At 32.7% G+C, this 27,873-nt stretch overlaps 1 protein-coding gene across 2 annotated transcripts in view; it reads right to left on the reverse strand.

Moving 5' to 3' along the window:
• Nucleotides 1-27,873, reverse strand: part of LOC114343996 (lachesin-like) — a 455,602-nt gene that overhangs the window by 117,537 nt on the left and 310,192 nt on the right. For both annotated transcript variants that reach the window (XM_050641201.1, XM_050641200.1), the window contains exon 5: nt 21,563-21,721. In XM_050641201.1, the coding sequence (XP_050497158.1) occupies nt 21,563-21,721 (159 nt within the window). The remainder of the gene's footprint in view (nt 1-21,562; nt 21,722-27,873) is intronic.

The following is a 27,873-nucleotide window of genomic DNA, read 5'->3' on the forward strand; positions in this document are numbered from 1 at the left end:
ACATAAAAGTTGTGTAATTAAATTTCGTACAATACAGGATTAGTTAAAGATTTTAAAAATTGTTACCCTTGTTGCAAAATAGCACTAATTGCGAATAAACCGTAAAAAAAGATTTAGAACCTTCATATTTTACCCAGAAAAACTTTATGATATACTAAAACAATACTGTAAATTTTATTAAGATCTGTTCAACAGATTTTACAAAATAAATTTTGCAATCCAGCTTTCGCAAAAAAAATTCATTTTTTCAAAATGTTGCATCACTGAAAATAAAGCAGATAGAAAGTTGAATTTTTTTACATATAGAAGAATACTGTACCTTTCATTTGCAATTTGCAAAATTAAAATCGATTAACTATTACGGCGTCAGGTTTAAATAAACATTAATTTTTGGTGCTACGCGCAGGACAGCGGTGTTCGATTCACACAAGTTGATTTCCACCAAAATTTCTTCCAATATTTATCTAATATATTATTTTCTTACTCTATATTTTGTTGTATTTTAATATTTTAATTCCAGAAAAATCAAACTAATTTGATTATTGTTTGTGAAATATTGTTTAAATAATTGCATATGTTTAAAAATAATAAACTTTTATTCTCTAAGTTAAAATATATGATCAAAGAAAGTTTTTGCTAAAAAAGTGTTATTTCAAAGGACAGAGTATGTGTTTTTATTTTGCAATAAATAAATTTATTTATTTATATCGAAGTTTACTAAAAATTAAAATTTATCAATCATTATCAAAGGTCATTGAAATGCCCAATCAGAGCAAATGTATCCGCTGTCCTGCGCGTAGCATCAAAAATTAATGTTTATTTAAAAAAAATCCTGACGCCGTGGTAGTAAAGCGATTTTAATTTTGCAAATTGCAAATGAAAAGTGCCGTATTCTTCTATATGTAAAGAAAATTCAACTTGCTGGCTGCTTTATTTTCAATCCTGCAACATTAAAAAAAATGAATTTTTTTTGCGAAAGCTGGATTGCAAAATTTATTTTGCAAAATCTATTAAACCGATCTTAATTAAATTTACAGTGTTGTTTTACTATATTATAAAGTTTTTCTGGGTAAAATACGAAGGTCCTAAGTGTAGCATAAATGGTTGAAAAATGTAAAATTCGAATACTTGTTGTGTATGGTTGTTTCGCAATTATTGCTATTTTGCAACAAGGGTGACAATTTTTAAAATTTTTAATGAATTCGATATTATAGGAAATTTATTTGTGCAACTTTTATGTTGATACAACTTTTCTCAGAAATGAATACTTTCAAAGCTATAATCAAAAAACGAAGAAAAAAATCGAATTTTTCTTCTTTTTTTGACATTTTGATTATTTAAACAATGTCCCGGACCTTTTTGAGTGGGAGGATAACTCAAATATTATTATACGAGTTATTTTCAAGCAATTTCTGCAAAAAATATGAGTCACCTCTCAACATCCAAATGTACGTATATTTTTACAGATACGTCCTGGTCTATAACAGTTTTGGTATACTTCTGTTAATCTTGTTATAATATTCACCGTTATATTATTTGAGTTTAAGTGGCCTAACGCTATTTGCACACACACCGATTTTGGACGGCCAGTATAAAATTGGCCGATATTTGACTGGTAGCAGGTGCTTGCAGACTCACCGCATTTTTACCAGTCAAAAAATCAGTTGCTTTATTGTGACACGAGGTTATTGAATAATAATGAATCCTAATCAAATTTTTTTCTTTATCCTCCATAATCTCAAAATCGTTTTTCAGGGCGCAGCAAACTTCTCTCCAGGCATCCCTAGTAAGATTCCTGTCCTTAAATGTATTTAAAGTTTTATTCCACAAAACAGGTGTTGTCTCCACTAACGAAATAAGGACATCATTATCAAGAAAACCACCCATTGCAATCGTACTTATACAGGGTGTTTGGTGAAGAATTGGCCATAGCTTAATCTTAGATACCTTAGCTTAAAATAGGTCGATTTAAGCTAACTTACCTTAGTACGAAAGCTGATAGTAACTGAAATACAGGGTGTCAAAATTAAACTTTTATTTTATTTATTTTTGAATATTTCCTGACGGCCATGGGAAAACAACACGAAATTCGGTAAGTGGTGCTGGTACTGTAGACCCTACTAAATTATGTTAAACAAACGTTTCTGGCTATTACCAGAGGCGTACAACGGAGAAAAGTGAATGGTTGACCCTTTTCAAATTCTACATTTTTTGATTTTACAATACTTTGTAAAAAACATACTCTTCATTCGTAACGATAAAGCCATTAGTTTTCGAGATATTTGAAGCTAAAAACGAAGGAGCACAATACATTAATCAAAAATAAGTGTGCCTTTTCATTTTTAACTTCAAATATCTCGAAAACTAATGACTTTATCGTTACGAATGAAGAGTATATTATTTGCATAGAAAATGAATTGAATAGAAAAATTATGCTAAAATAGCAGTTTCATCAGTGGCGTAGAATTTGGGAAGGGTCAACCATTCACTTTCCTTCTAGTGCCTTCACTCCTCTTTCGATCTCTCAACGTATTTCCTGTAATTCTTCTCAGTACTCTCATCTCTGCCGTTCCCAGTAGTCTTTGTGTTGTGGCTGTATCGGGTCTTGTTTTTGATGCATATGTCATTATTAGTACACTGGCTTTATAAATTCTTGACTTTATTTCAGTGTTAATATATGGGCTTCACCATACAGTGTTATTAAGACATCCTGCCAGTCTATTTGCTTTTTGTACTTGATTTCTCACTTCTTTGTACACTATTGTACAGGTCTCCGTAGCTTGACAACGTAATTCCAAGGTATGTATTTTATTTCCATTACTTGTTCAATACTGGTACCATCAATTTATATTTTATATCTGATTGGATCTTTACTGATGACTATGGTTTTAGTTTTCTGAGATGAAATTGTCGTATTGAATTATTTTGCTATTATATTAAATCTGTGGACTAATCTTTGCGGACTATCTTCATCTTAGACTATCAACATAACGTCGTTTGCGTAAGAGAGTATTTATATCAGCATTACTCAATTTGTAATTTACGTACGGTACATAAAATATCCCCTAATAAACTTTCATGCAGATTTTAGTGTTTAAAGAAAAAAAAAACATTTAAATTTTACATACTGCAAAATACAATCCGAACGATTATAAATGTAAAATTAGGCGTTGTTTGTGATTATAGAAAAAATAAATAACTTTTAACGCTCTCTTTTGAAGTGTTTTTATTTACATAAACTTATTCGCCTTTAAATTTTTGTTTGATTTTACCAAAATAATGCATTGCATTGTTCCCCTATTTGTTTTTTTGTAAATAAACGTAAGCTGTAAAGTGTGCTTATGATGCCAAAATATTGCAATGATCGATGATCACAAAAATATTGCAATATTTTTATTTATCATCTCAAATCTGAATAGCTGATTTGTTTTTTAAATATTATTTTGATTTTATACAGAAAATTTAGATTCGAAATAATATTTATAATTTCCAAAAATTTCAAAATATTTGAAATTAAAATGTCAAATATTTGAGTTAAAACTGAAATTTTAATTACAAAATTGTGAAAAAATGCGGGATGAGTATGAATATGCCAAAAAACGAATATATGCGTAGACGAATGAAAATCTGCTACGAATACAAATATTTGGGAAGCATTATCTGCAATAAAGGAACAACGGAACAAGATATCGATTATAGAGTGCAACAAGGCAGGAAGAGTGTTCAAATTCTGAATTCGATACTTTGGTCCATTAGAGCTACTTTGAAAACTTAAATGACAATCTACAAAGTAATTGTAGAGCCCATTCTTACATATATGAAGCAGAATGTTGGCAAATGACAGCAAAAAGAAAGAAAAAATTTGACACGGTTGAAATGGACTACCTGAGAAGAGCTTGTCGTATATTAAGAGCAAAACCAGGGGCGTAACAGAGACCCCCGCAGCGTGAAGCTTGCGGGGGGCCCCAATCGATCAGGGGCCCATCTTGTCGTCTGATATTATGTAAAAATCTGTTATAGGTATATGATTTTACTTTGTGTGTTTTAATTTAAAAACGTAAATTTCTAAATAGGCGAATTCGGTAAATGAATCATCTCATATCTAGAAACTTAGTCCTTTCCGGTCGCACGAACTGTTATGGTGACGACAATAAACTATAATGCTTTGTATGTGACTATTGAAAGATTTGAGAATTGCAATTTGGCGAATTTTAGAACAATATTTCTAAATCTAGAAATGGATTTTCTCTTTAATCTTTACCTACGTTTAGTATTTCGATACAATTATCCAGAGGCGTAACAGAGACCCCACGCCCTAAGCTTACCAAGCTTATGGGGGCCCCAATATGTCAAGGGCCCCATCTTGCCGTCTAATATATGTAAAAATGTGTTGTTATATTATCTGCATACATACGTTTTTTAAGCAGTGCAGTATTGAAAATGAAGTTTCAGTAAATGACAGTTTTGGAGTGAAATTATCAACGTCACGACGGACGTATTTTCTTGACAATTTGGATTTAAGTTCTAGTACACTCCACTTCAAAGTTGGAGCCCCAGGAGGGGGTGACACCCCTCCTTGGGGTGAAAAACATAGGTACGTTTAGTCCGGAAATGCATAAATTGACTAGTAAACAACTTTTGTTCTATAGAGTTTCTTTATCTATGTTAATACTTTTCAAGTCATTTGCGAATGAAAATGTTTATTTTTTAACAAAAAAAAAAACAACGTTTTCAGACGGGTTTTTCGCAAAAAACTCAAAAATAAGTATTTATCGAATTAAATATTAGATATCGAAAAAATATTTGTAGCAAAAATGTAGTTATAAGATACAAAAAAATGGTGTACTTATTCATGAAGTCTGTCGACACAGTAAAAGCACAGTTGAAGCTCATGAAAAATTATTCTTATTCGTCTAATTCCAAATCGAATATATTTCAACCTGGAATAACCAAACAATGAAGCACTTTTCGGGAAAAACTAATTAAAACTTTTTTTAAATGTTTCAAAAAAAGCCTTATTTTTATTTTTTATTAAAGTTTCTAGCACCAAAACTATATGAGTTACGCTCAAATAAAGTTGACCCCTTTTTTTGGTAAACAAAATCGTGAAAATCTGCCCCTATTTCGCACCCCAAAAAAATTTATCGTTAGCGCTTTACCATTTATTTTAAATATTTATTGTTTATATAATCTGTATGTTTGACCAGTTCGAAGTTCTTATTTTTGAAAAAATTTGGTTTCATAGTTTAGGTGGAATGGAATGGTGGAATGTGTTGGATAGATAACAGCTCTAGAATTTTTCTTGTAGATTAACATCAAATACCAGATTTTGCAACAAAAAAAAATAGCTTCACCTAGTGCATAGTGTTCACAAGTGACTGTTTTAGTAGTGTGAGTGTTAAATGTAGTGTTTTAGTAGTGTGAGTGCTTGTTAAATTGCTATTAATTTGTCAAAATCGTATTTAAACTCCAGGCGGTGAGTAGAAGCCATTTTAAAAAACATTGTTTATTTACGTACAGCCTAAATAATTCCACCACAATTAACAAATAAAATAGGTTTAAATCCACATATATTTTTGATTTATTCACACATAAAATGGCTAAACAGAGTGAGAATATAATCGTAGAAGAAATTAAAAATAGTAAACAAGAGCTAAGAAGAGCTAATTCCTGACCTATATTCCAGATAAGAAAAGGAGACTTTTGCAGATGAATGCTGTAGTTCATATGTGCGTGCCATGGGTTGCAAGTGCAATGTGGGAGTGTGCATCAAGTGCAACATAGATTTTCATCTACAATAACTTGATTATGATTTTTCATTTATCTAGTTTTGAATTTGTTTGTTATTTTGAAATTTATAATCGGAAATATTTTAAATATTTTTGCTCCTATATCTTCCTAGCCTTACATATATGTAACGGCAATTTTCTAAAAAATCAAAAATAGTTAAGAAAAAAATGTATGTATTTTGTGTTAAACCTTCTCCTGAATACATCAAAATAAAAAAAAATTTCTAAATAGATTAATTCAGGATCTTAAGGGTTAAGATATACCTCTAGAATTGTAAGTGTTGCTGTATGTAAGGCATTAGTAGAGATAACTGAAATTGGTCAAAATAATTAAAACACAATAATAAGTGTAATCCATAAGTGTGACCACCATTAGCTAATGAAAATGACTTTTGTGTTTGTCTGAATGATTATTTAAATAATACTAAAAGTTTTGCTTGTATATACCATTAGGTCTGGATCCCGAGTATGAAAAAAAAGTTGATTAATAGCAAGCTGACAATTGGTTAATAGCTTAAGGGTGTCTACTCGGACAAACTTTGATATATGGGAACACTGGAACAGGGGAAGTTTTAATTGTGGAACAGGTTAAAAAATTGGAACGGTCAGACCACGAAAACGGCACATGTATTTTGTCCGACAGAACAGACTTAAACTCTCCGAACAGAGATTAAACTCTCATGCAAAAATCAGACTGCTATTTATCACCAAATGGCCGTTTTAATGAGTGGAACATGTAGAATATGTCAAATGACAGGAATTATGACAGGTGATAAATAGCAGTCTGATTATTGCATGAGAGTTTAATCTCTGTTCTGAGAGTTTAAGTCTATTCTGTCGGACAAAATAAAAGTGCCGTTTTTGTGGTCTGACCGTTCCAATTTTTTAACCTGTTCCACAATTAAAATTGCCCCTGTTCCAGTGTTCCCATATATCAAAGTTTATCCGACTAGACACCCTTAAGCTATTAACAAATTTTCAGCTTGCTATTAATCAACTTTTTTTCATACGCGGGATCCAGACCTACATGTACTTTTGGGAGATATTAACATTAACATTAAGAACATGACCCCTGAGTCTTCTGAATATTTAAGTATTCTAAGTGAATATAATTTTATATCTGTGATAAATAAAAATACTAGAATTCAAGGAGATTCTTATAGCTGTATTGATCATATTTTTGTAAAAAGTAACTCGCAAATGGTAAATAATATTTTATCAGCTGTTTTGGATCTTCTAATAACTGATCATAAGGCTATTTTTATCAGTATTGCTTTTGAAAAGACCAAAATGGGTTTTAAGAAAAATGTCATCAAAATAATAAATTATGACAATATAAAAAAAGATCTCAGTTTGCAGAATTGGGAGCAAGTTTTAAATATGGATAATGTTGATGATATAGTAAATAATTTTACCAATACGCTCATTTCAGTAATTAGTAAAAATACTAAGGGAGTAAAGAAAAAAAGATGTGAAGTTAAAAGGAATAGTTGGATGACGGACGGTTTAATAAAATCAGTTAATAAAAAAAATGAACTTTACAGAAAACATATAAATAATCCAGATAGTCAAATATTTAAGAATATACAGTATACAAAAATAAATTAAATAAACTAATTATTTAAACGAAAAAAACGTATTTTCACTCCGAAATAAAAAAATATGAAAATAGTTCCAAAGGTCTGTGGAATACAATCAAAAAGTTGAATAATAATAATTCAACAACAAATGAAATAAAAAGTATCTTAAATAGAAAAAATGAGTTAGTTACTGATAGATCTAACATTAGCAATATTTTTAATGAATATTTTTCCAATGTAGGAAATGAGTTCGCCGAAAAGATTAAAATACAACAATCTCCCGTTTCTCCAAAATTTACATGCAATCGTACATTCTTCTTAGAACCTGTAACTAACGCAGAAATCCATAATATTATTCATTCCTTAAAACCTAATAAATCTCCTGGCATAGATAACATTTCTGCAGACATACTAAAAATAGTTGCAAATATCATTGTAGATCCTATAAGTTTATTAATAAATAAAATGGAGTTCGGCCCTGATAAATAAGTAGAACAAGTTGTGTGTCTCGGCTCTTGATATTTTGTGTTTACTCACGAATATCGAAAGTGTTAATTACAATCAAAGTGAACCAACAGCATTTAAGACTGTAAGTTTTAATATTATAATTAAAGACCGGATTATATGTTTTTTGCATATCGATAACCATCAAAGATACAATCAAACGCTTCAGGATGTGGACGAATTATGATAATTAAAGGCGTTTGACACTAATTTAATTTTACATATTTAGAATATTTTCGTTTTTTTAACATATTTGGATGGTTTGAACATATTTTCGACCGTTTGACATATTTTGGCATATTTTTAACAAATTTTAGCGAAATTGTTGTTGATGTCACAAGAATCGTCACAGAGATACGTCTGACATTGTTCCAACTAATAAAATCTTGATTAAGGTTTCCGATGCTGCGTCATACATGGTCAAAGCTGGCCAACAACTAAAAGTTTTATATCCCAATTTAATTCATGTGACGTGTTTGGTGCATGGTTTAAACAGAGTGGCAGAAAAAATTCGAAATTCATTTCCTACAAATAATAGTTTAATTAGCAACGTGAAGAAAATATTTTTAAAATCGCTTTTAAGGATTCAGATATACAAAGAAAAATTACCAAATTTCTTCAAACCCCTTGCCACCGGAGCCTATAATCACAAGATGGGGAACATGGTTAAAAGCTGTCTGTTTTTATGCGGAACATTTTCTCTCTATAAAAGAACTACCTACTTTTAAGTTTTGAAGAAACATATATTGGTGCGATTTCAAAATGCAAATCAATTTTAGAAAACAGGTCACTGCACAATGAGCTTTGTTTTATTAAATCAAATTATGAATTTGTTTATAAAACCATCCTCAATCTTGAAACTGAATCGCTTCCACTACAAGAGTCTCTTAATTATTTAATTCAGAAATTTAAGGAAAACGTTGAGAACGTTTATGTAAAAATTGGACAATCAATAAATAAAAAATGTATTGAAGTTTTACAGAAAATAGTGATTTAAAATTATTACAGAAAGCAAACCAAATTCTTTGTGGCGATTTTGATGTTAATATCAATTTAAATGAGGAGATTGTTAATGTTTTAAAATTTGCACCAATCACATCAGTTGATGTTGAACGAAGCTTTTCAACATACAAATTACTACTAACGGATAGGCGACATAATTTTACTATTGAAAATATTAAAAAAACATTTGATTGTGAATTGTTTTTTACAAGAAGGAAAAAAATGTAGAAACGGAAGTAATAGTAATAGGTACTAGGGTTGGTATATTATATAGGTAATAGGATTGGTATATTTAGATTAATTTTTTCAACATATGTAGATACTTACCGTTATTTAATAAAACTTTTTTACATTTTTATTGCATATCTTCTTGTTACTTTAAAATGTTTTTCACATATTCCACATATTTGGAACATATTTTAAATTTATAGGGAATATTTTCAACATATTTTACTCATATTTCAGACATATATATGCACATATTTCAGTCAAAACAAGAACATATAATCCGGTCTTTAATTATAACATTAGTCAAACCTAAAGTCGCATCCTGAACTGGTATTATTGGTTTTTCATATGGTTTTATTTACCGTATATAACCAAAATTTATCAATAATTAACAACAACCAGTATTGTTTTTTGCTGGCACAGAGAGGTATTACTTTTATGTGGCTGCGTAAAAATAATTATTGGATATGTCTGCCGATGTTACTATACAGAATGTCTCTCCAATGAGTAAATCTTACAGCTGAGCTACTTCTCAGCAGAATTTTTTCCAACGAAAGAACAGGGAATAATATTTAGTGCCATAAACAATGCCCCTATTCAAGATTACTTGATTCCGTTAGGCACCCTAATAAATCCAAAAAATATTTTATTTTCTTCTCGTTTATCCAATAACAGAATATGTATGTACCTAAGTAGCAAACTCACCGTAGATAACTTTATGGAGAAATATTGTTCTATACAAGTACAAGGAGAAACCGTACGAGCTAGACGACTTATAACTCCAGCAGAAAGATTAGTATTATCCAGTGTCTGCCCAACAATCCCTCACGATGTTCTCGTCCGAGAATTGAAAGAAATGGGCCTAAATCTCGTCTCCCCCATAACCTTTTTAAGAATCGGTGCTTCTTTACCTAAATACAGCCACATAAAAAGCTTCAGAAGACAAGTATTTGTCAGCTCACATAGTATCATGATTCCAGATTCTATTGTTATAAATTACGAAAGCGTCGCCTACAGAATTTTCATATCTCAAGATAATCTTACATGCTACGCATGTAAACAAACTGGCCATATATCAAGCAAATGCTCAAACACCAACAATACAATACCTCCCACTCAGCCCAAAATTCAACTTTACAGAACCCTACTTCAACGCTAATCTCCCACTCTGCCACCGATAATGGTTCCCAATCACATCAAGCTGAAGACGGTGATCCAAACAGCATAAATATTCAAAAACCCTCTTCAATTTCGTATTGACGAAACGTTATCTCCTCCTATCGAAAATCTGAATATTAATAATCCAACGTTTTCTCTCCCTCAAACACCACATCAAACCAACATCCAAAAGCCCAAAAAACCTAAGCGCACAGCACCTACTCCTGACTCACTTAAATTTTTCATGAATAAAAATTCCACAACACTTCTATTAAACTATGATCAGCTAATGATGCTAATTGAAAATACCCAAGGTAACAATTCACCCATAGCAATTATCAAGGAATACACAACCGATTTCCCCTGTTTAATAAACCTATTAACCATATCTTACCCATACTTTCAGATAAAACTACGAAACATCACTTCACCCGACTTAAAAATAAATTGAATCATTATCTAGGTAAAGATATCCCTGACAGTGAATTATCCTCCTCCGATGCCTTATTTTCAACTCTATATTACAGCGGAATATTGATGGACTGTTCCATCGTTTACCCATGCTTCAAATCATTCAATCAGAATATTGTCCAGAAATAATTTGCATACAAGAAACTAACCTTAGTCCAAACACAAATTACAATTCTAAGCAGTTCAATTGTTTTAGAAATGACATAAAAAGTAATAGTAATTATTCTTCTGGTGGGGTTGCCACTTTGGTAAAAAAATCATACGTAGCAAGCCTATTTCCTGTAAAAACCATCCTCTAAGCAGTAGTAATAAAACTTTCAGCGCCCTCGACACTCTACATTTGTAACATTTACCTACCATCAAGTGCAATATTAACTTTTGACGATATAAATAACCTTATCGAACAAATTCCAACTCGTATTTTACTTGGTGACTTCAATGCACACAATAGCATTTGGAGGTCTGTCCGTACTGATACCAGAGGTAAATTACTGGAAAAGTTAATATCTGACTTACAGCTTAACTTGCTCAATGATGGGACTCCTACACGTTTTAATATTCAGACTGGAAATTCATCTCCAATTGATTTAAGTCTTTGTGACCCAGCGTTGTCACCCCAACTCTTATGGGAAGTCTTATCATATACATACAGTAGCGACCATCATCCCATTCTTATAAGGAATCTCTCTAGGCAACAATCGCCTTATGAGTTTCTACCCAAATGGAAAACGGAGTCGGCAAACTGGACAGAATTTAAAAACTACTTCGATAAAGCCATGGAGAAATTTATTGTAAAAAGTAACGTCAATGATACTCTAGATGACTTCAATAATATCATTATACAAAGTGCAGAACAGTTTATAGGTAAAACTAAAACACCAAAAAAGCATTTACCCGTACCATGGTGGAATCGTGACTGTAGTGAAGCAATTCGGGCAAGTAAAAAAGTTTTCAATAGGTACAAAAAAATAATATAGAGAACAAAATAAAGTACAAAAGACTTAAGTCCAAAACTCAACTATTAATTAAACATGCCAAAAAAGCCAGTTGGATGAAATATATTTCCAATATAAACAGTTCTAGCCAATAAGTGAAGTTTGGAAAAAAATACGCAAAATTTCCGGTTTCCACCAATCACCCGCAATATCCAGCCTGAAAGTAAATAACCAAATCATTACATCACCAACAGAAATTTCCAGCACATTGGCACTGAATTATAAAAAAATATCTTCCAATGAAAGCTTCGACCCCACCTTTCTTGAAAACAAAATACAACTCGAAAATTATAATACATTTTCATACGAAATTAGCCACAATCCTCTAAATCTCCCGCTAACTTTTCATGAACTGAATGACTCACTTATAGATTTGAAGGATTCTAGTCCTGGCCCAGATGATATTTCATTTATTTTTCTGAAACAGCTTCCAAATTCAGCCATAATGGTAATGCTACAGATATTCAACCTCATATGGCAACAATACCAGTACCCCACAATTTGGACTAAGGCTATTGTGCTTCCATTTCTTAAGCCTCAAAGTCCCCGTCTAGATCTCGAGTCCTATAGGCCTATAACTTTGATATGCTCCATGGGAAAATTACTAGAAAAAATTGTCAATGCACGGCTCACCTGGACACTTGAAAAGTCAAATCTACTGATACATGAACAAAATGGTTTTAGACAAAACCGATCAGGCATAGATAATATTCTAGACCTAGAGAGCGATATTCAGGAAACTCTAGCAATTCGACAACACTGTATAGCAATATTTTTTGATTTAAAGAAAGCATTCAACACGTGCTGGGGGTATAATATTTTGAAAAAACTGCACTCATGGAATATTCGAGGTAATTGTCTAGAATTTATTAAAAACTTTTTGCGGTACAGATCATTTCGAGTAAGGGTTCAAAATTCACATTCAGAAGAATATATTGAAGAAAATGGGACTCCTCAAGGATCAATAATTAGCCCAACACTATTCTTAGTCGCTATAAATGATATAATTAAAAATTTGCAAAAACCTCTGAAAGCTCGCGTTTATGCAGATGATTTAGTAGTTTACATCAAAGGCAAAAACCCCTCCCTAATGTCGAAATCATTACAACATTTTCTACAACAACTAGAAGAATGGTCCCATAGCACGGGATTTAAATTTTCTGTTTCCAAAACAGTGGGAATGGTATTCACCAATAAACACGATTTTAACACACGAGTATTGAAATTTTATAATTCAACTATCGTTTAAAACAGACGTAAAATTTATGGGAATGTGGTTGGATCAAAAACTGTCTTGGAAAAAACATATAAATCAACTAGTCGCATCTTGCAATAAAAGATTAAATTTATTAAGAACATTATCTAACAGGGACTGGGGCTCTGATTATGATACCCTAATTAGCCTATATAAAGCTTTAGTTAGATATAAAATTGACTATGGCTCCATTGCGTACATATCTGCGTCCGAGACAACACTAAAACCCTTAGATAGTATACACAATGCAGCATTAAGACTTGCCCTGGGAGCATTTAGAACAACGCCGGTAGAGAGTTTGTATAGTGAAACCGGAGAACCTTCTTTATTCCACCGTCGCATTTATTTAACATTAACTCATGCAACTTCTATAGCTTCAAATCCAAACACACCTCTTTTTGATAATACATTCAATAATAAATATACGTCTCAAAATAGACCTATTTCACACAAACCTTTCTATGAGAGAATTCGATTTTATCTAAGATATTTAGAAGTAAACTTTCCAGATATATTAATAATAAAATTGGACCTTCCCCCTCCTTGGAAAACTAATATGACACAAATAAATTATAATCTTACTGTATTTAACAAGCACTCAACAAATCCAGCTGTTTTTAAAAATAAACTTAATTCAATCATAGCCAAACATGGAGATAATTGCTACAAGATATACACAGATGCATCAAAATGTAATATAGGAGTAGGTGCTGCATATGTAACCCCTAACAATCAATATAATTTTAGACTTCCTCAATATTTCAGTATTTTTTCTGCCGAACTTTATGCAATACTCAAAGCCCTTGAACATGTCAACAAAAACAAAATACCAAAATGCTTGATCCTAAGCGATTCACTCGGTGCTTTACAAACTTTAAATCATGTGTATCCTAAAAGCCCCCTAGAGAAAATGGTGAAATCTGAATTAGAAGAGGCTCAAGAAAATTCCAGACGCATTACCTTCATATGGATCCCATCTCATATTGGTATTGATGGAAACGAAGCAGCAGATCAGTGCGCCCGTAAAGTGTCGGAAAGTGTTGAAACAGAGGTAACGGAGTGTCGAAATCTCGCGGGTGACATAAAATCGTATTTTAGAAATTCAATCACGTGTAAGTGTAACCAAGAATGGAAACATTCACAGACATCTTTAAGAACAATCAAGGATAATGTTTACCCGCGGCTATCGAGAATACGAACCCGAAAACTTCAAACTGTTATCACACGCCTGCGTATAGGTCACACAAGATACACGCACTCTCACCTGTTTACAAGAGATGATCCCCCTAAATGTGAAATATGTGACGAAATAAATAATGTAAAACATTTTTTAACTGACTGTCCACTTTTTACAAATGAACGAATCAGATTCAACATTCCTAACAACATCAACAAACTCTTGAGCACAGATGGTTACTATGACAATATCGCAAACTATTTAAAATGTATAGGGCTATATTATAGAATCTAAGTTACTGGAATTTTATACCTACACTGTATTCTTAATTTTAGATACATACTGTAATTATACCTACACTGTATTCCCGCTAATCACCTCTAGGTGGATGCGGAAAATTTCTCAATAAAAAAAATAAATAAATAAAATTTTCGAACAAGCTATATGTCCTAAACTTTTTAAAAAATCGGTAATTATACCCATATTCAAAAAGGGTGACAAAAATTTAGTACAAAATTTTCGGCCTATATCGCTTATTACCAGTCTTGCTAAGATATTTGAAAAAGCCTTGTCAGAACGATTAAGTAAATATCTCATAAAATTTAATCTGCTATCAGCAAACCAATATGGTTTTAGGAAGGGATATTCTACTACCGATGCGATTACGTCTGTTACTGATTATTTATATAAAATGTTTGATAAAAGTTCTCCTACTTTAGCTATTTTTCTGGATTTAGCCAAGGCATTTGACACTGTCAGTCATCAACAGCTATTGGAAACTTTGGAGGATCTTGGAATTAGAGGTGCACCACACATACTATTACAAAGTTATTTAAATAATCGAACACAATTGGTCAAAATTAATGACAAACTAAGCGCCGAAAAAAATGTTCAATATGGTGTACCTTATTATGGTGGACCCAATATGTACTATATTAGGTCCCTTACTGTTTACTATTTATATAAATGCCTTGGCAGGAATGGAAATAAATGGCAAGATTGTTTGTTTTGCTGACGATACAGTTATTCTCTACACCAGTAATTCTTGGGACGAACTAAAAATTTTAGCAGAAAGAGAAACTGTTAGCCCGACCGCACATCAAAGAAACATGAAACGTAAATTACGTTTCATGGAAATAAACCACTGCTAAGCAAATATACGTCCGGCCATTTATGAAACTCTCCGAAAATAAAAATGTGTCATGAGCATGAATCACACTCATTTCATTGGTAGGCGGACTTTGAGATTTGTTTAGCAGTGTTTTAGTTTCATGAAACATGTTTTTCGTTTCATGTTTCATGTTTTTCGTTTCATGTTTCTTTGGTGTGCGGCTTGGCTTAGGGTACTAGAACGGCTGAATGAAAGATTACTTACTGTTAATTTTGACAAAACTTATTTTATACCGTTTTCAATTTATAAAAATAATTTACCGGCTTTTGAGAGAAGAGTTTGAACCTTCGTACCGTTAACATCGTATCGAAGACGAGCTAGGTAGTTATCAAAAAGCAATTAACAGAAAATGTATCGTTTTAACAAGTAAATATAAATAAAAGTTTATTTATATACAAGTTAAGTTTTTGTGACAGTGGTACATAACAAAAAAGCAGTAAGTGATATATGGCATATTATCGACTTTTCACGTAAATTTTTGAAATAATAAATATTTCATTGTATTATAATATACAATAATTGTATATACCAGTAACATTTTAAACACATTTTCAATTTTATTGCGATTTATACTGACAAAACTGGAGTCGGTTTTCCCAATAGGGGGACAGGGCCCCACTCACTCTTGCGGGTGATACCTGTTCTTCTAAAATGATATCCACCGAAGCAAGCATGGATCAACAATCTCAACAAAACCAAATTTCACCGAAAAGCTACTCAGCAGTGACAAATCAATTTAAATTTCCGTCTAGACAGCTAGCACTAGTCTTTAGTTCAATCGAAAATACTCCACTTCATGACTACCTAATCCCTCTTGGTAACATCATTCAACCTAAAAATATCATTTTCGCCTCCCGCCTTTCCAACAAACGAGTTTGCATTTATCTTGCGAACAAAAATATCCTAGATGAGTTTTTAGATAAGCATGGCCAAATCACTATCCGAGGAGAACTTTTAAAGGCTAGACGACTTATAACACCTGCCGAAAGAATTGTTATGTCACAAGTATGCCCGTCCATTCCACACTATGTCCTTGAAAAAGAACTGCAAAAAATCGGTCTACATCTTGTATCTCCCATAACATTTCTAAAAATCGGTGCAAATCTTCCCGAGTATAGCCATATCCTAAGCTTTCGACGGCAAGTATATGTTAACCCTCACAATTTAACCATCCCAAGCGCCGTAACAATAGCATTCGAAAACACAAACTACACAATATTCATTTCTCAAGATGGAAACGCCTGCTTCAAATGCAAAAAACCAGGACACGTGGCAGCAGCCTGCACCGAACCTAAAAATATATCTGCGACACAACAAACTCCACAAAGTTCTATAACTTCAAAGACTACAACTGTAGCCGATTCGGCTGCAGAAACAGTAACAGCATCAATTCCTACGCAAACCCTTACCAGTACAAATAACCAACCTGAAACGTCTGAATCTAATCAAGCTCCAACCACATCATCACACCAAAGTACCTTTTCACAACATACTGAGTCAAAATTTCCAAATGTAAATACAGAAGTGACCGAAAACAAAGAAACTCATTTAAAACGCTCTATAAGTGAAGTCGCCTCTCCAGAAACCGATATTGCACTTCAAAAAAACCCATTTGTAGTACCAAAACCTACAGCAACTCGAAAGAAACCAAAGACATCTAAACTTGAAGAAACAACGCATTCGAATGTATCCATTTTTAGCATGTTACATCCAGCCAGAACCTTTATCAATAATCACGAACCACCATTTCCGCTGAACTGTGATCAATTATTCATCCTCCTAGAGAGCATAGCTGGCTTATCGAACCCCATAATCAAAATCAATGACTTCACTTCTGATTTGAGAGGTCTCAGTGACATGTTAAAGAAAATCCGTCCCTACTTAAAAGAAAGATCAATAAAAACAAGGCTGACCAACTTGAATAAAAAAATACTTGCTCATCTTGGAGAGGTGAGCTCCGGATTAGAAAGTGATGCATCACAGTCATCATAGATTAGCAGCTGGTTTCTATCTATTGTTATATTCTCCTTTTTACTTTCAACGAACTATTTGCTCTGAATCGTGCCCTAAAACATGCAAACCTCTTAAGTATTTCTGTTTCTCACCGACTCGCCCAACTCTCTCCTTGCAATACAGCATCTGTATCCTAAAAGTCCTTTAGAGAAACTAATAAAAACTGGACTACAACTTGCACAAGAAACCAACACGACTCCGAAATTTATATGGATCCCATCACATATAGGAATTATCGGCAATGAAGAGGCAGACAGAAGTACTCGTAAAGCAGCAATCAAGTGCGGAATCTGAATTAGTGCGCAAGTGTGTATGTAGTGATCTCAAAACGTTTTTTTTTTTTTTTTACAAAAAGTGATTGGTCATTTGAGGGTCCAAAATATCAAAGTGAACGTTCAATAAACAATCTACCAAACACCCTACCAGCTTTATCAGGAGAAAACTGTCCAGTGAAAGACTTACTATCTAATCTAAATCAATATTTTTGTACCAAATCTAGCTATTTGTTATTTGTTAAAAATCATTGTTAACCTTTGTTTATCTAGTAATGCCGCTAATAACCTGTTGGTGGATGCGGTAACTTTTCTTTAATAAAAAAAAAAAAAAAAAAATTTACCGGCTTTCACGGAATTAGATATCAGAAATATTAATACACATACAGTGAGCACGTAAAGGTTGGAACAAATTCATTTTCTCGAGAATGGACAACTTTGGAAAAAAATCCCGAAACAAGTCAATTTTTATTTTTAAATTACGACTTTTTAGCATATACAGTCGAACCCGCTTAATAGAATACCTCTTATAGGAATATACCGCTTTAAGGAATAGAAATTTGAGGTTCCGAAACGTTTCTACTAGCCACCAATAATCGGTTATTAGAATATCACGGTTATAAGAATACTTTTGCTTGGCACGAAGGCTATTCCAATAAGCGGGTTCGACTTTATATCATATTAGTGACGTCACCCATTTGAGCGTGATGACGTCATCGATGATTTTTTTAAATGAGAATAGGGGTCGTGTGATAGCTCATTTGAAAGGTAATTCAATTCTCTATTCAGTAGTATAAACATTAACATAATTGTTTATACAGAGTGTCTAAAAAAATGTTTTTTGAATTAAAGTTATTGACATAAAAGAAGAATAATATGTGTAATTTATTTAATTCAAAATACATTTTACTGCTCTCGGAAAACAGAAAAAATGTTTATTTGAAAAAAATCATTGCTTTTCGCTTAAATTAAATGCTCAAATTGTCAAGAGGCGGGTGGGTGGCTGCTTTAATATTAAATTTGCAAAAAACAATATTTTTTATTTATCAAATAAACATTTTTTCCTGTTTTCTGATAGCAGTAAAATGTATTGTGAATTAAATAAATTACACAGATTCTTCTTTTTATGTCAATAAATTTAATTAAAAAATTTTTGTTTGAACACCCTGTATAAATAATTATGTTAATGTTTATATTACTAAATAGATAATTGAATTACCTTTCAAATGCGCTGTCACACGACCCCTATTTTTATTTAAAAAAATCATTGATGACGTTATCACGCCCAAATGGGTGACGTCACTAGTATAATATATACTTATGTCAAAAAATCGTAACTTAAAAATAAAAATCGACCAGTTTCGGGATTTTTTTCCAAAATTGTCTATTCTCGAGAAAATCAATTTATTCCAACCTTTACGTGCTCACTGTATACAAATAAGTAGAAAAAACAACATAAAATATTTAGGTGTGTATATTGACTGTCACTTAAGATGGGATGTCCACATAGATATGGTGTGCAGAACTTTAAGAATGTTATTATATAAATTTCTTTATCTCAGCAATATTCTAAATTTGTCTTACTTAAAAACTATTTATTATTCATTGATTGAATCTCGTATTAGATATGCCATTTTGGCATGGGGTGGTACACATGCTTCACATTTAACGAAACTTGAAATACTGCAACGGAGATTTCTGAAAATACTGCTAAATAAGTCAAATATATACCCGTCAGAACTACTTTACCGAGAAGCCGACGTATTTAGTATTAGAAAATTGTATCAATTACACATAATTTTATTAACATACAGGAATAAACATATATTAAAATCCTTAGATCATTCTTATAACACTAGAAGAAAACATCACGACTATGTTAAAATTTCTAATTCACAAAAATCTATTGGGAAACATAATTGTACATACTTCGTACCCAAAATATTTAATTGTTTACCAGACATGTATAAAACCTATATCAGAAAAATTAATTCATTTAGTTTTGTCAAAACAATTTTTAGCAGATTTCTTAAGTATGAGGAAACTGAAACTCTGGATGCAATATTTTTATAATTGTTATGATTATTCAAATCAAGCAAAACTTTTTCTGGGTTTTTATTTTTATTTTGTTGATTGGTCTATGTCATAAAGTATTGTCAACAGATAATTTGAGCTAAATAAATGTGAATAATCCCTGTGCACAACCTTTGGTTCTTCAAGGAATTTCTTTTGTTTATTTATTTGCTTATAACTTGTACAGTATGTTCATGATAAATTCATATATATATATGTATATATATATATATATATATATATATATATATATATATATATATATATATATATATATATATATATTACTCATATTATTTATACTTATATCTATATTTATATTTTTTATATGTATTGAATTATTAAGTGTATTTCCATTGTGTTATTTTGAAAGTAAATGAACATATTATTATATATATAGTAAAAAAAGTTTTTTTATTTTGGAAAAATACCTTTTTTAAAAATAACTTAAAAAGTAAGTGTTAGTGATACGAAAAATCTCAAAGAGTAAAGAAATGTAGATCTCGCTTTTATAAATATTTTGGCTTTATTTTGTTTTTCTTCTAAGACAAAAATTGGTTAAGATATGTCTGTTTTAAATTTGCATCTACTCGTGATTAGTGACTCGTTCAAGCCCTTTCAACTAGAACCCTTTTAAAAATAAGCATTTTGAACCGTTGAAACTTACAGGTCATATAAAAAAGTTAGGTAATTGGTAAGGCGATAATGTTTAGTTTCGTTTGGGGTGCTAAATAGGGGGAAATTTTCACAATTTTTTTACCAAAAAATGGGACTAACTGTATATTAAGCGTAACTGGCTTAGTTTTGATGCTAGAAACTTTTGAAAAAGATAAAGCTTCTTTAAACACTTTAAAAAAGTTCTAATGAGTTTCCCCGAAAAGTATTTCATTTTTTGGTTATTTCACGTTGAAATATTCGATTTGAAATTTGACGAATAAGAAAAAGTTTTCATAAGCTACAACTTTTCTTTTACTGGGTCGATAGACTTCATTTTTGTTTCATTTTTTATAAGCTAGATACATTTTTGCTAACAATATTCTGTTCGATCAAATACTTACTCTTCGAACTAATTACGAAAAATCGCCTAACAACGTGTTTTTTGTTGAACAATAAACATTTTTACTCATAAATAACTCGTAAAAGTCTTGAGTTGACCACTTCGGTGGTGACACTGAAAATTACACGGTATCGCCATATTTTACGTTCATTTACTGGACTGTAACACATATAGGTATTTGTTACACATGTTGCATTTAGTAATTTTTTAAAGGGGGCGCAATTTCCAGTTCTGCGTGGGGGCCCCGACGGAGTTTGTTACGGCACTGAGCAAAACGTATACAGAAAACTAGACAAACGTAGAGTACACAAAACTTCGGAAAGAATAAAAACTGAACAGTTAATCTGGTATGGACACGTGAAGCGGATGGACGACAACAGATGGCAAAAAAGAACTATGGGATATAATCCAAGTAATAGAATAGAAGAAAACGAGGAAGACTAGCCAAGTCTTGGATACATGGTGTTATGGAAACCATGAAAGACAGAGCCATGAAAGAGATAGAAAAAGATGGCGATCGAAATCCGGGAAGCGGCAGAAGCTGTAGGACCCACGCTTATACATACATGGCCATTCAAAAATTAAAATTTATGTGATTTTTTAAGTCTTCTGTTTCTGAAATAATGAATTTGTTCCATACTTTTGAATCATACTGTATACTGACATAACATCGAGTACAATATCAAGCATCGACTTAAAGGATAAGCTGCGACATTGTACATTCTTCCTTGAGTCAATACTGACTCGGTGCATACGTTAAACAAGAAGGATATAAAATGTAACCGCGAAAGAAAAAAAGATAATTTATAAGGCTTACCTTGAAGGGTCTTATTTATGGTAATTTTGGTATTATCGTCCCTCTTCCATTTAACGCTAGGTGTAGGAAATCCGGTGGCTTTACAAGTTAACGTTTCGTTGGAGCCCTCTCTCACGATCGCATCGCTGCTGCTCAATGAGTCGTCTATATTTGGAGGCACTGAAAACGAGTGTAACATACATTGTACTTTAAATTCATTGTCATTCATCGGAATATCATGTTTTAAATTTATTATTAGGAGAGGAAACGAAGCGTTAAGGACGATTCATATTTATCCGTTCGGGCACGTAGCGTTTCGTTTCCGAAAAATATTGTTTACGGAGCGTATAGTATCAGACAACTCTTTGTTAAATCAAGTTTTTATATTTTTCGGAAACGAAACGCTACGTGCCCGAACGCATAATATGATGCATCCTTTACACCTAGGAATTTTGTGCAGTAAGATGAATCGCCATGCAACTTTTTGCATTGGATTCACCAGAGTGTCAGGAAAGTTTGTGAACTAAATTGGTGCAGGTGAAAATTTTCATAAGAAAAATGCATTCAAAGTGCATCTCGAAAGATGGAAAATGAAAAATTTATAAATCAGGAAATAGTGACGGAAATGAGTTCAATTTTTATACTCGGCGGTTTTGGAGGTCGCTGAACACTAACTTCATCTCCTAGATGGACTACAAGGTACCTGGTGCCGTGGAATTTTATGTTATAATCATTAAAAATCAGTCAATAACCATTACTCGCGGGTTTTGGTGGCCGCTGAGCACGAATTTCATGTGGGTCATTGTCTTCGAAGATACCTGGTGCCCAGGGTGAAACTCGTCGTCTGGTGTGTTATGTTATAGTCATTCAAAATTAGTCAATAACCATTACTCGGTGGTTTTGGGGGTCGCTAAAAATGAATTTTTCATTAATAAACCATGTACCTCAGAGACTATCGTCGTCATGAAATTCGTGCTCAGCGACCAGCAAAACCCCCGAGTAATGGTTATTAACTGATTATGAATGATTATAACATAAAACTTCCAGGTTTCACCTGGAAGTTTTATGTTATAGGAGACAAGTTCCACCCTGGGCATCAGGTACCGCGGAGATATCGCCGACATGAAATTCGTGCTCAGCGATCTCCAAAACCCCTGATTAATAGTTATTGACTGATTTTGAATGATTATAACCTAAAACTCTAGTCAACGGGTTCCACTCTGGACACCAGGTAGCTCGGAGACCATCGCCGACATGAAGTTCGTGCTCAGCGATCCCAAAACTCCGATAAATGGTTATCGACTGATTTTGAATGATAACATAACACTCCTGGCAACGAGTTCCACCCTGAGCACCAGGTACTTTGGAGTCCATCTGCGAGATGAAATTCGTGTTCAACGAACTTCAAAACCCCCGAGTATAAAAATTGAACTTATTTCCGTCAATAGTTCCTGAGTTATAAATTTTTCATTTTCCATCTCTTCGACTTTGCACTTTGAATGCATTTTTTTATGGAAATTTTCATCTGCCGGAGATCAATTTAGTTCACAAACTTTCCTGACACTTTCCTGAATCAAGTGCAAAAAGTTGCATGACGATTCATTTTATTGCACAAAATTCTTAGGTTTTGAGCTTTTTAGTGCTTCGTTTGTGTAGTGTAAGAAAGAAATATAGTAGAACGATCGGGTTTTTAGGTTTTGGTATTTCGGTTTTAAGCTATAGTGCAGCGGCTGATTTTATTGGTAATTAAATAAAACTGGTTTTTATTTAATTAAATACCATTAAAGCAGGAGATATCTTATATGCTAAAATTGATTTTGATCATTTTTTATTTACATTTAACCTTACCGAACCCTCCCTCTTACCGCATGCTTGCATTGATAACTGATATAGAATAGCTTTTGTAATCATTCTTGTTATTGTTAGAATTATTGATAATAAAAAAGAGCTTTATAGAAACAATTAGATCTAAAATTAACGTAACTATACAGTTCAATTTTTTAAAATTTAAAGCTAACCTATAGTAAAGAACTGCTCCCCAACTAAAACCTAAAATGCCAGAGTAGATTTACTTTGTGCGAACCGGTCGGTGCAAACAAAAAAGAATAAAATTTTCTACTATAGCTCTTACTTATACTGTACTAGAATTTACTATCATTATTACTATTATATGACCAAATTTAATTTGAGTAAAATATAAATATGATCACTGAATATTATCAAGAGTAAAAAAATTTAAATATTTTGAGTAGCAACTTTAATAATAAATAATAAATATAATAACATATTAGCTCTTTGAGCCAAGCTGAATCATGATTTCGTTTACAATCTTCCTTCTTTCCAGTTTGTTCTTTGCTTTTTTTACAATAGCTTACATTGAGATACATATGTGATGGTACACGACAACCCTCACGGAATTTTCCTAATTTATTTGTTATAAAAATAAGGTCATAGTATTATAATTGCAATTTGTATAATCTATTACGATAGTAGCAAAGTTCAAGGTATTGAACTCATTTGAAAGACTGCAAAAAAAGCACACGTCATTCTTAATATACGTATAGAACCTCACCATATATGGTCATACATATTGGCACTGTGTTTAACTATAACAGATATAAATAGGAAGGTCGAGTACCTGAGACATCGTTGTTGTCGTTACACTCTCCCGCGCGTATGCAGGGGATCTAGTTACCGGGAAATGGGTTATCCCCGACCCATCTCAAGGTCAACGTAATGTAATTGTACATTTAATTATATAAGAATAAAGTTTCTGTAAAAAGTATAAGCTTGTTTGTTCGGGGTAGTGTCTTCGTCTAGCAACCCCCAACTTCACAATCAGTTCGTCATTAACTTCATGATCCCATCTGGTCCAAGACCCTCCTTTTCTCTTTTTACCACCGTTTGTAGCATAATAGATTTTTGGCTATCTAACTTGAGTCTTTATTTAGACAAATCCTAACCATTTACAGTACAAAGATTCTAAAGGTGCCGGTGCGCGGTGGGGGATGGCGTCTATACTCAGTACTATAGTCGAGTCGCTAGTCGGTGTATTCGAAATCATGAAATAACAAATGATATCAAATTTGTTATTTCATTATTTCGAATACTTTCTCTCTCGTACACCGACTATAATACTGTGCATAAACGCCATCCCCACCGGCACCTTTAAAATTTTTGTACTGTAAGTATTTGTGCTCTTAATACTGCAATTATATTAGGCTTTTTATATAATTCTTCTAACTTTTGGTTTGCTCTTCATGTCCACTGATTCTATATTTATACTTTTTCCGCCAAATATCCTTCGAATAATGAAGTAAATCCTTCGAAAATCCAGGTTTCTGAGGCACACGTAACTATTGGTCGTATTACAGTTTTATCCGTTTTTAATTTAGCTGCTTTCGATATATTTTTGATTCTATTCTTGCTTATGCTAATCCGTGATGGATGTTGGCGATCATCATGGCAATCTTTATTTTATCTGCAGCAGCACAGAAAAGCTGCACAGATGTTGTGTTGAACCATGTTCTTAGGTTCTTTAATCAGGATGTTCATCTTCTTCCTGGACCTCGCGTTCCAAATATTTTTCCTTGAAGGATGGCTTGTAGGAGGGCATATCCCGATTCATCTCGCATACTGTGTCCAAAGTATTCTAACTTTCGGGGATTTGATGGTGGTCATTACCTCTCGGTTCTTCTTCATTCTTTTGAGGGCCTTCCTTATTTGTGTCCCGGTCAGTCCACGTGATTTTAACAATTCTCCGATATAGCCACATCTCAAATGCTTCCAATTTTCTGCACATATCTTTGTTCAAGGTCAACGATTCAGCACTATAAAAGAAGATAAAGAAGACGGAGCATCACAGCATCCTTACTATTATACCAAGAGCGAGGTTATGTCTCTTGAAAAAGGCCCCCATATGGTTGAAGGCGGATCTAGCTTTTCCAATGCGTGTTTTTATCTCTTCGTTGTTGGTCCATTCTTCAATTATTATGATGCCGAGGTAGTTTTATTACGTCACTCTTTCTACAGAAGTTTGATAGAGGTAGAGTTGACCTTCTGTTATCTTTTTCTTGCTAATGATCATAAGCTTGGTCTTCTTTACGTTTATTGTTGTCCAAATTGTTGATTGTAATGCGTGATTTTGTTCATAATGACTTGTAGATCTACTAAGTTGTCCGCACATACTGTGGTGTCGTCTGCATACTTGATATTTTTAGCCGGTACCCGTTTAGTAGAATACCTTTTTCAGTTTTCTGTAAAGCTTGGATAAATATTCGATCAGAATAGAACTTAAAAATTAGAGAGTTCAAAATACACCTTGCCTTACTCTACGCATGATTTTCATATATTCGGTACGTTCATCTTTAACTTTGAGGTTTACAGCCTGATTTCAGTAAAGGTTTCTAATTATTTTCAGATCTTGGTTGTTAATTCTTGCTTCTTTGAGTATTTGCATCATCTTGGCGTGCTGTACTCGATCAAACGCTTTTTCGTAATCAACCAGACATGCGTATACGTCGCAATTGGCGTCCAGGTTAGGTTATGTAGTAGTTATTTACGTTGATTATAAATTCTTTCTATGAGATTGAGTAACCATTCAGAAGAAGGAAGGTTTTTTTCTAAACCCTTTTTTTCCGATGGCTTGTTATAATACCAATAATGTAGTGTAGTATAAATTGACATGTAATATTCTCCATATCAACGTGCAATATGTTACATTTTATTTATAAAAGTGTTGGGTGTGGGATAAGAATTATCCCTGGAAGCAAAACTTTTTCGGGCTCGCAAAAAACGCTTTGAGGTACTTTGAAATTGAAACCGTTGATTAAAACCAATATGTTTCGGTTTCATTTTTTGGCGTTAAAGAAATTTGTTCGCTTTTATGTGTGTGATAAACCAAGTCACAGACATCTTTAGAGCAAAATAAATCGCATATTGTGGGGGAATGAGGAAGATTCAATTGGAAATTTCGAATGTGGAGCTCTGACAATAGCTTATATTTAACCGTATTGGCAGGGTGCTTAACGAAAACTTTCTACCCCCGAGAAAAAATATGACCGCAATCAAGAGCTTCTTTAATGCCTTACTCGATTGGAGAACACCGCTTTATCAAGTTTTTTTTTGGCTAGTCAATCAGTATACAAGATGATATTTTTATTATAGATTTTTAAACGCGTTTTATTCTAATGTACGTCACAAAATTTAGGAAAATTATTAATGAAGGAATTATAGAAAATGGTAAAATGTATTCAAGTAATATTTTAAACAGGAAGGAAGTTTATTTATGGTCTGAATTGGGTCGTATCGTTGTTGATTACGCAAAATTGACGATATGCAAAGACAATGACGGAGGACTACTAACAGAGAAGCAAAAAATTATAAGATGGAAAGAATACTTCGAAGAAAACTTAAACGTAAACAATGGAAATGAACAAAACGAGACAATATTTATATGATAAAGTAGCACATTAAAAATTTGGGTTATAAAGAATTCGTTTAAATAATAAAGAAACTAAAAAACAATAGAGCACCAGGGATGAAATTTTGGCAGAATCAATTAAATATGAAGGATCCTAACACTGAGAAAGAATTAATTTTCTAATATGTAATATTAATATGAACCAAGAAGCAAATGTCATTATAGTTGAAAGACTGATGTCATTATGATGATTATGAAATGATTATAAGCCAATTACATTGCTAAATGTAATAAAATTCTTTTTGGTATTATTTATAATAGATTGTTAGAATACTATAAGAATATAATCGGTCTTCTTCTTATACTTGTTGTAGATCTGTCGATCTGTTAAATCCGACATTGAAGTATTTCTTGAGAGGTAGACTGCCAGCTCTCTTCATCTTTTTGGTGGTCTCCCCGGTTGACGCTTGCCAGCTGGTTTTCCTTCTAGCGCAATTCTTGGCAGTCTGTGCTCCTCCATTCTTTTTACATGACGGAACCATTCTCTTCCTCTTTGCCTACCCCATGTTACTACATCTTGCAAGCCACATTGTTCCCTGATGATGTTGTTTCTTATTCTATCCCTTCTTGTCTTCCCTGGTATTGCTCTTAGTGTCTTCATTTCGGCTGTTCGTAGTATGCTTTTGGTTTTATTGGTGTCTTCATTTGATTCAATGCTATAAGTCATAACAGGTCTGATGCAAGTTTTATAAATTCTAACTTTGCTGTCCATTCTCATATATGGGTTATTCCAGACCACATCTCTCAAACATCCGGACAAGATAGCGGCCTTGTTAATTTGTCCTGGCCGGGTCTCTGGCTGGGTCATGATAACTTGATAAATCTACACCTAGATATTTAAACTAGTTTA

Source organism: Diabrotica virgifera, chromosome 10, assembly GCF_917563875.1.
Source record: "Diabrotica virgifera virgifera chromosome 10, PGI_DIABVI_V3a".
Taxonomy (NCBI): domain Eukaryota; kingdom Metazoa; phylum Arthropoda; class Insecta; order Coleoptera; family Chrysomelidae; genus Diabrotica; species Diabrotica virgifera.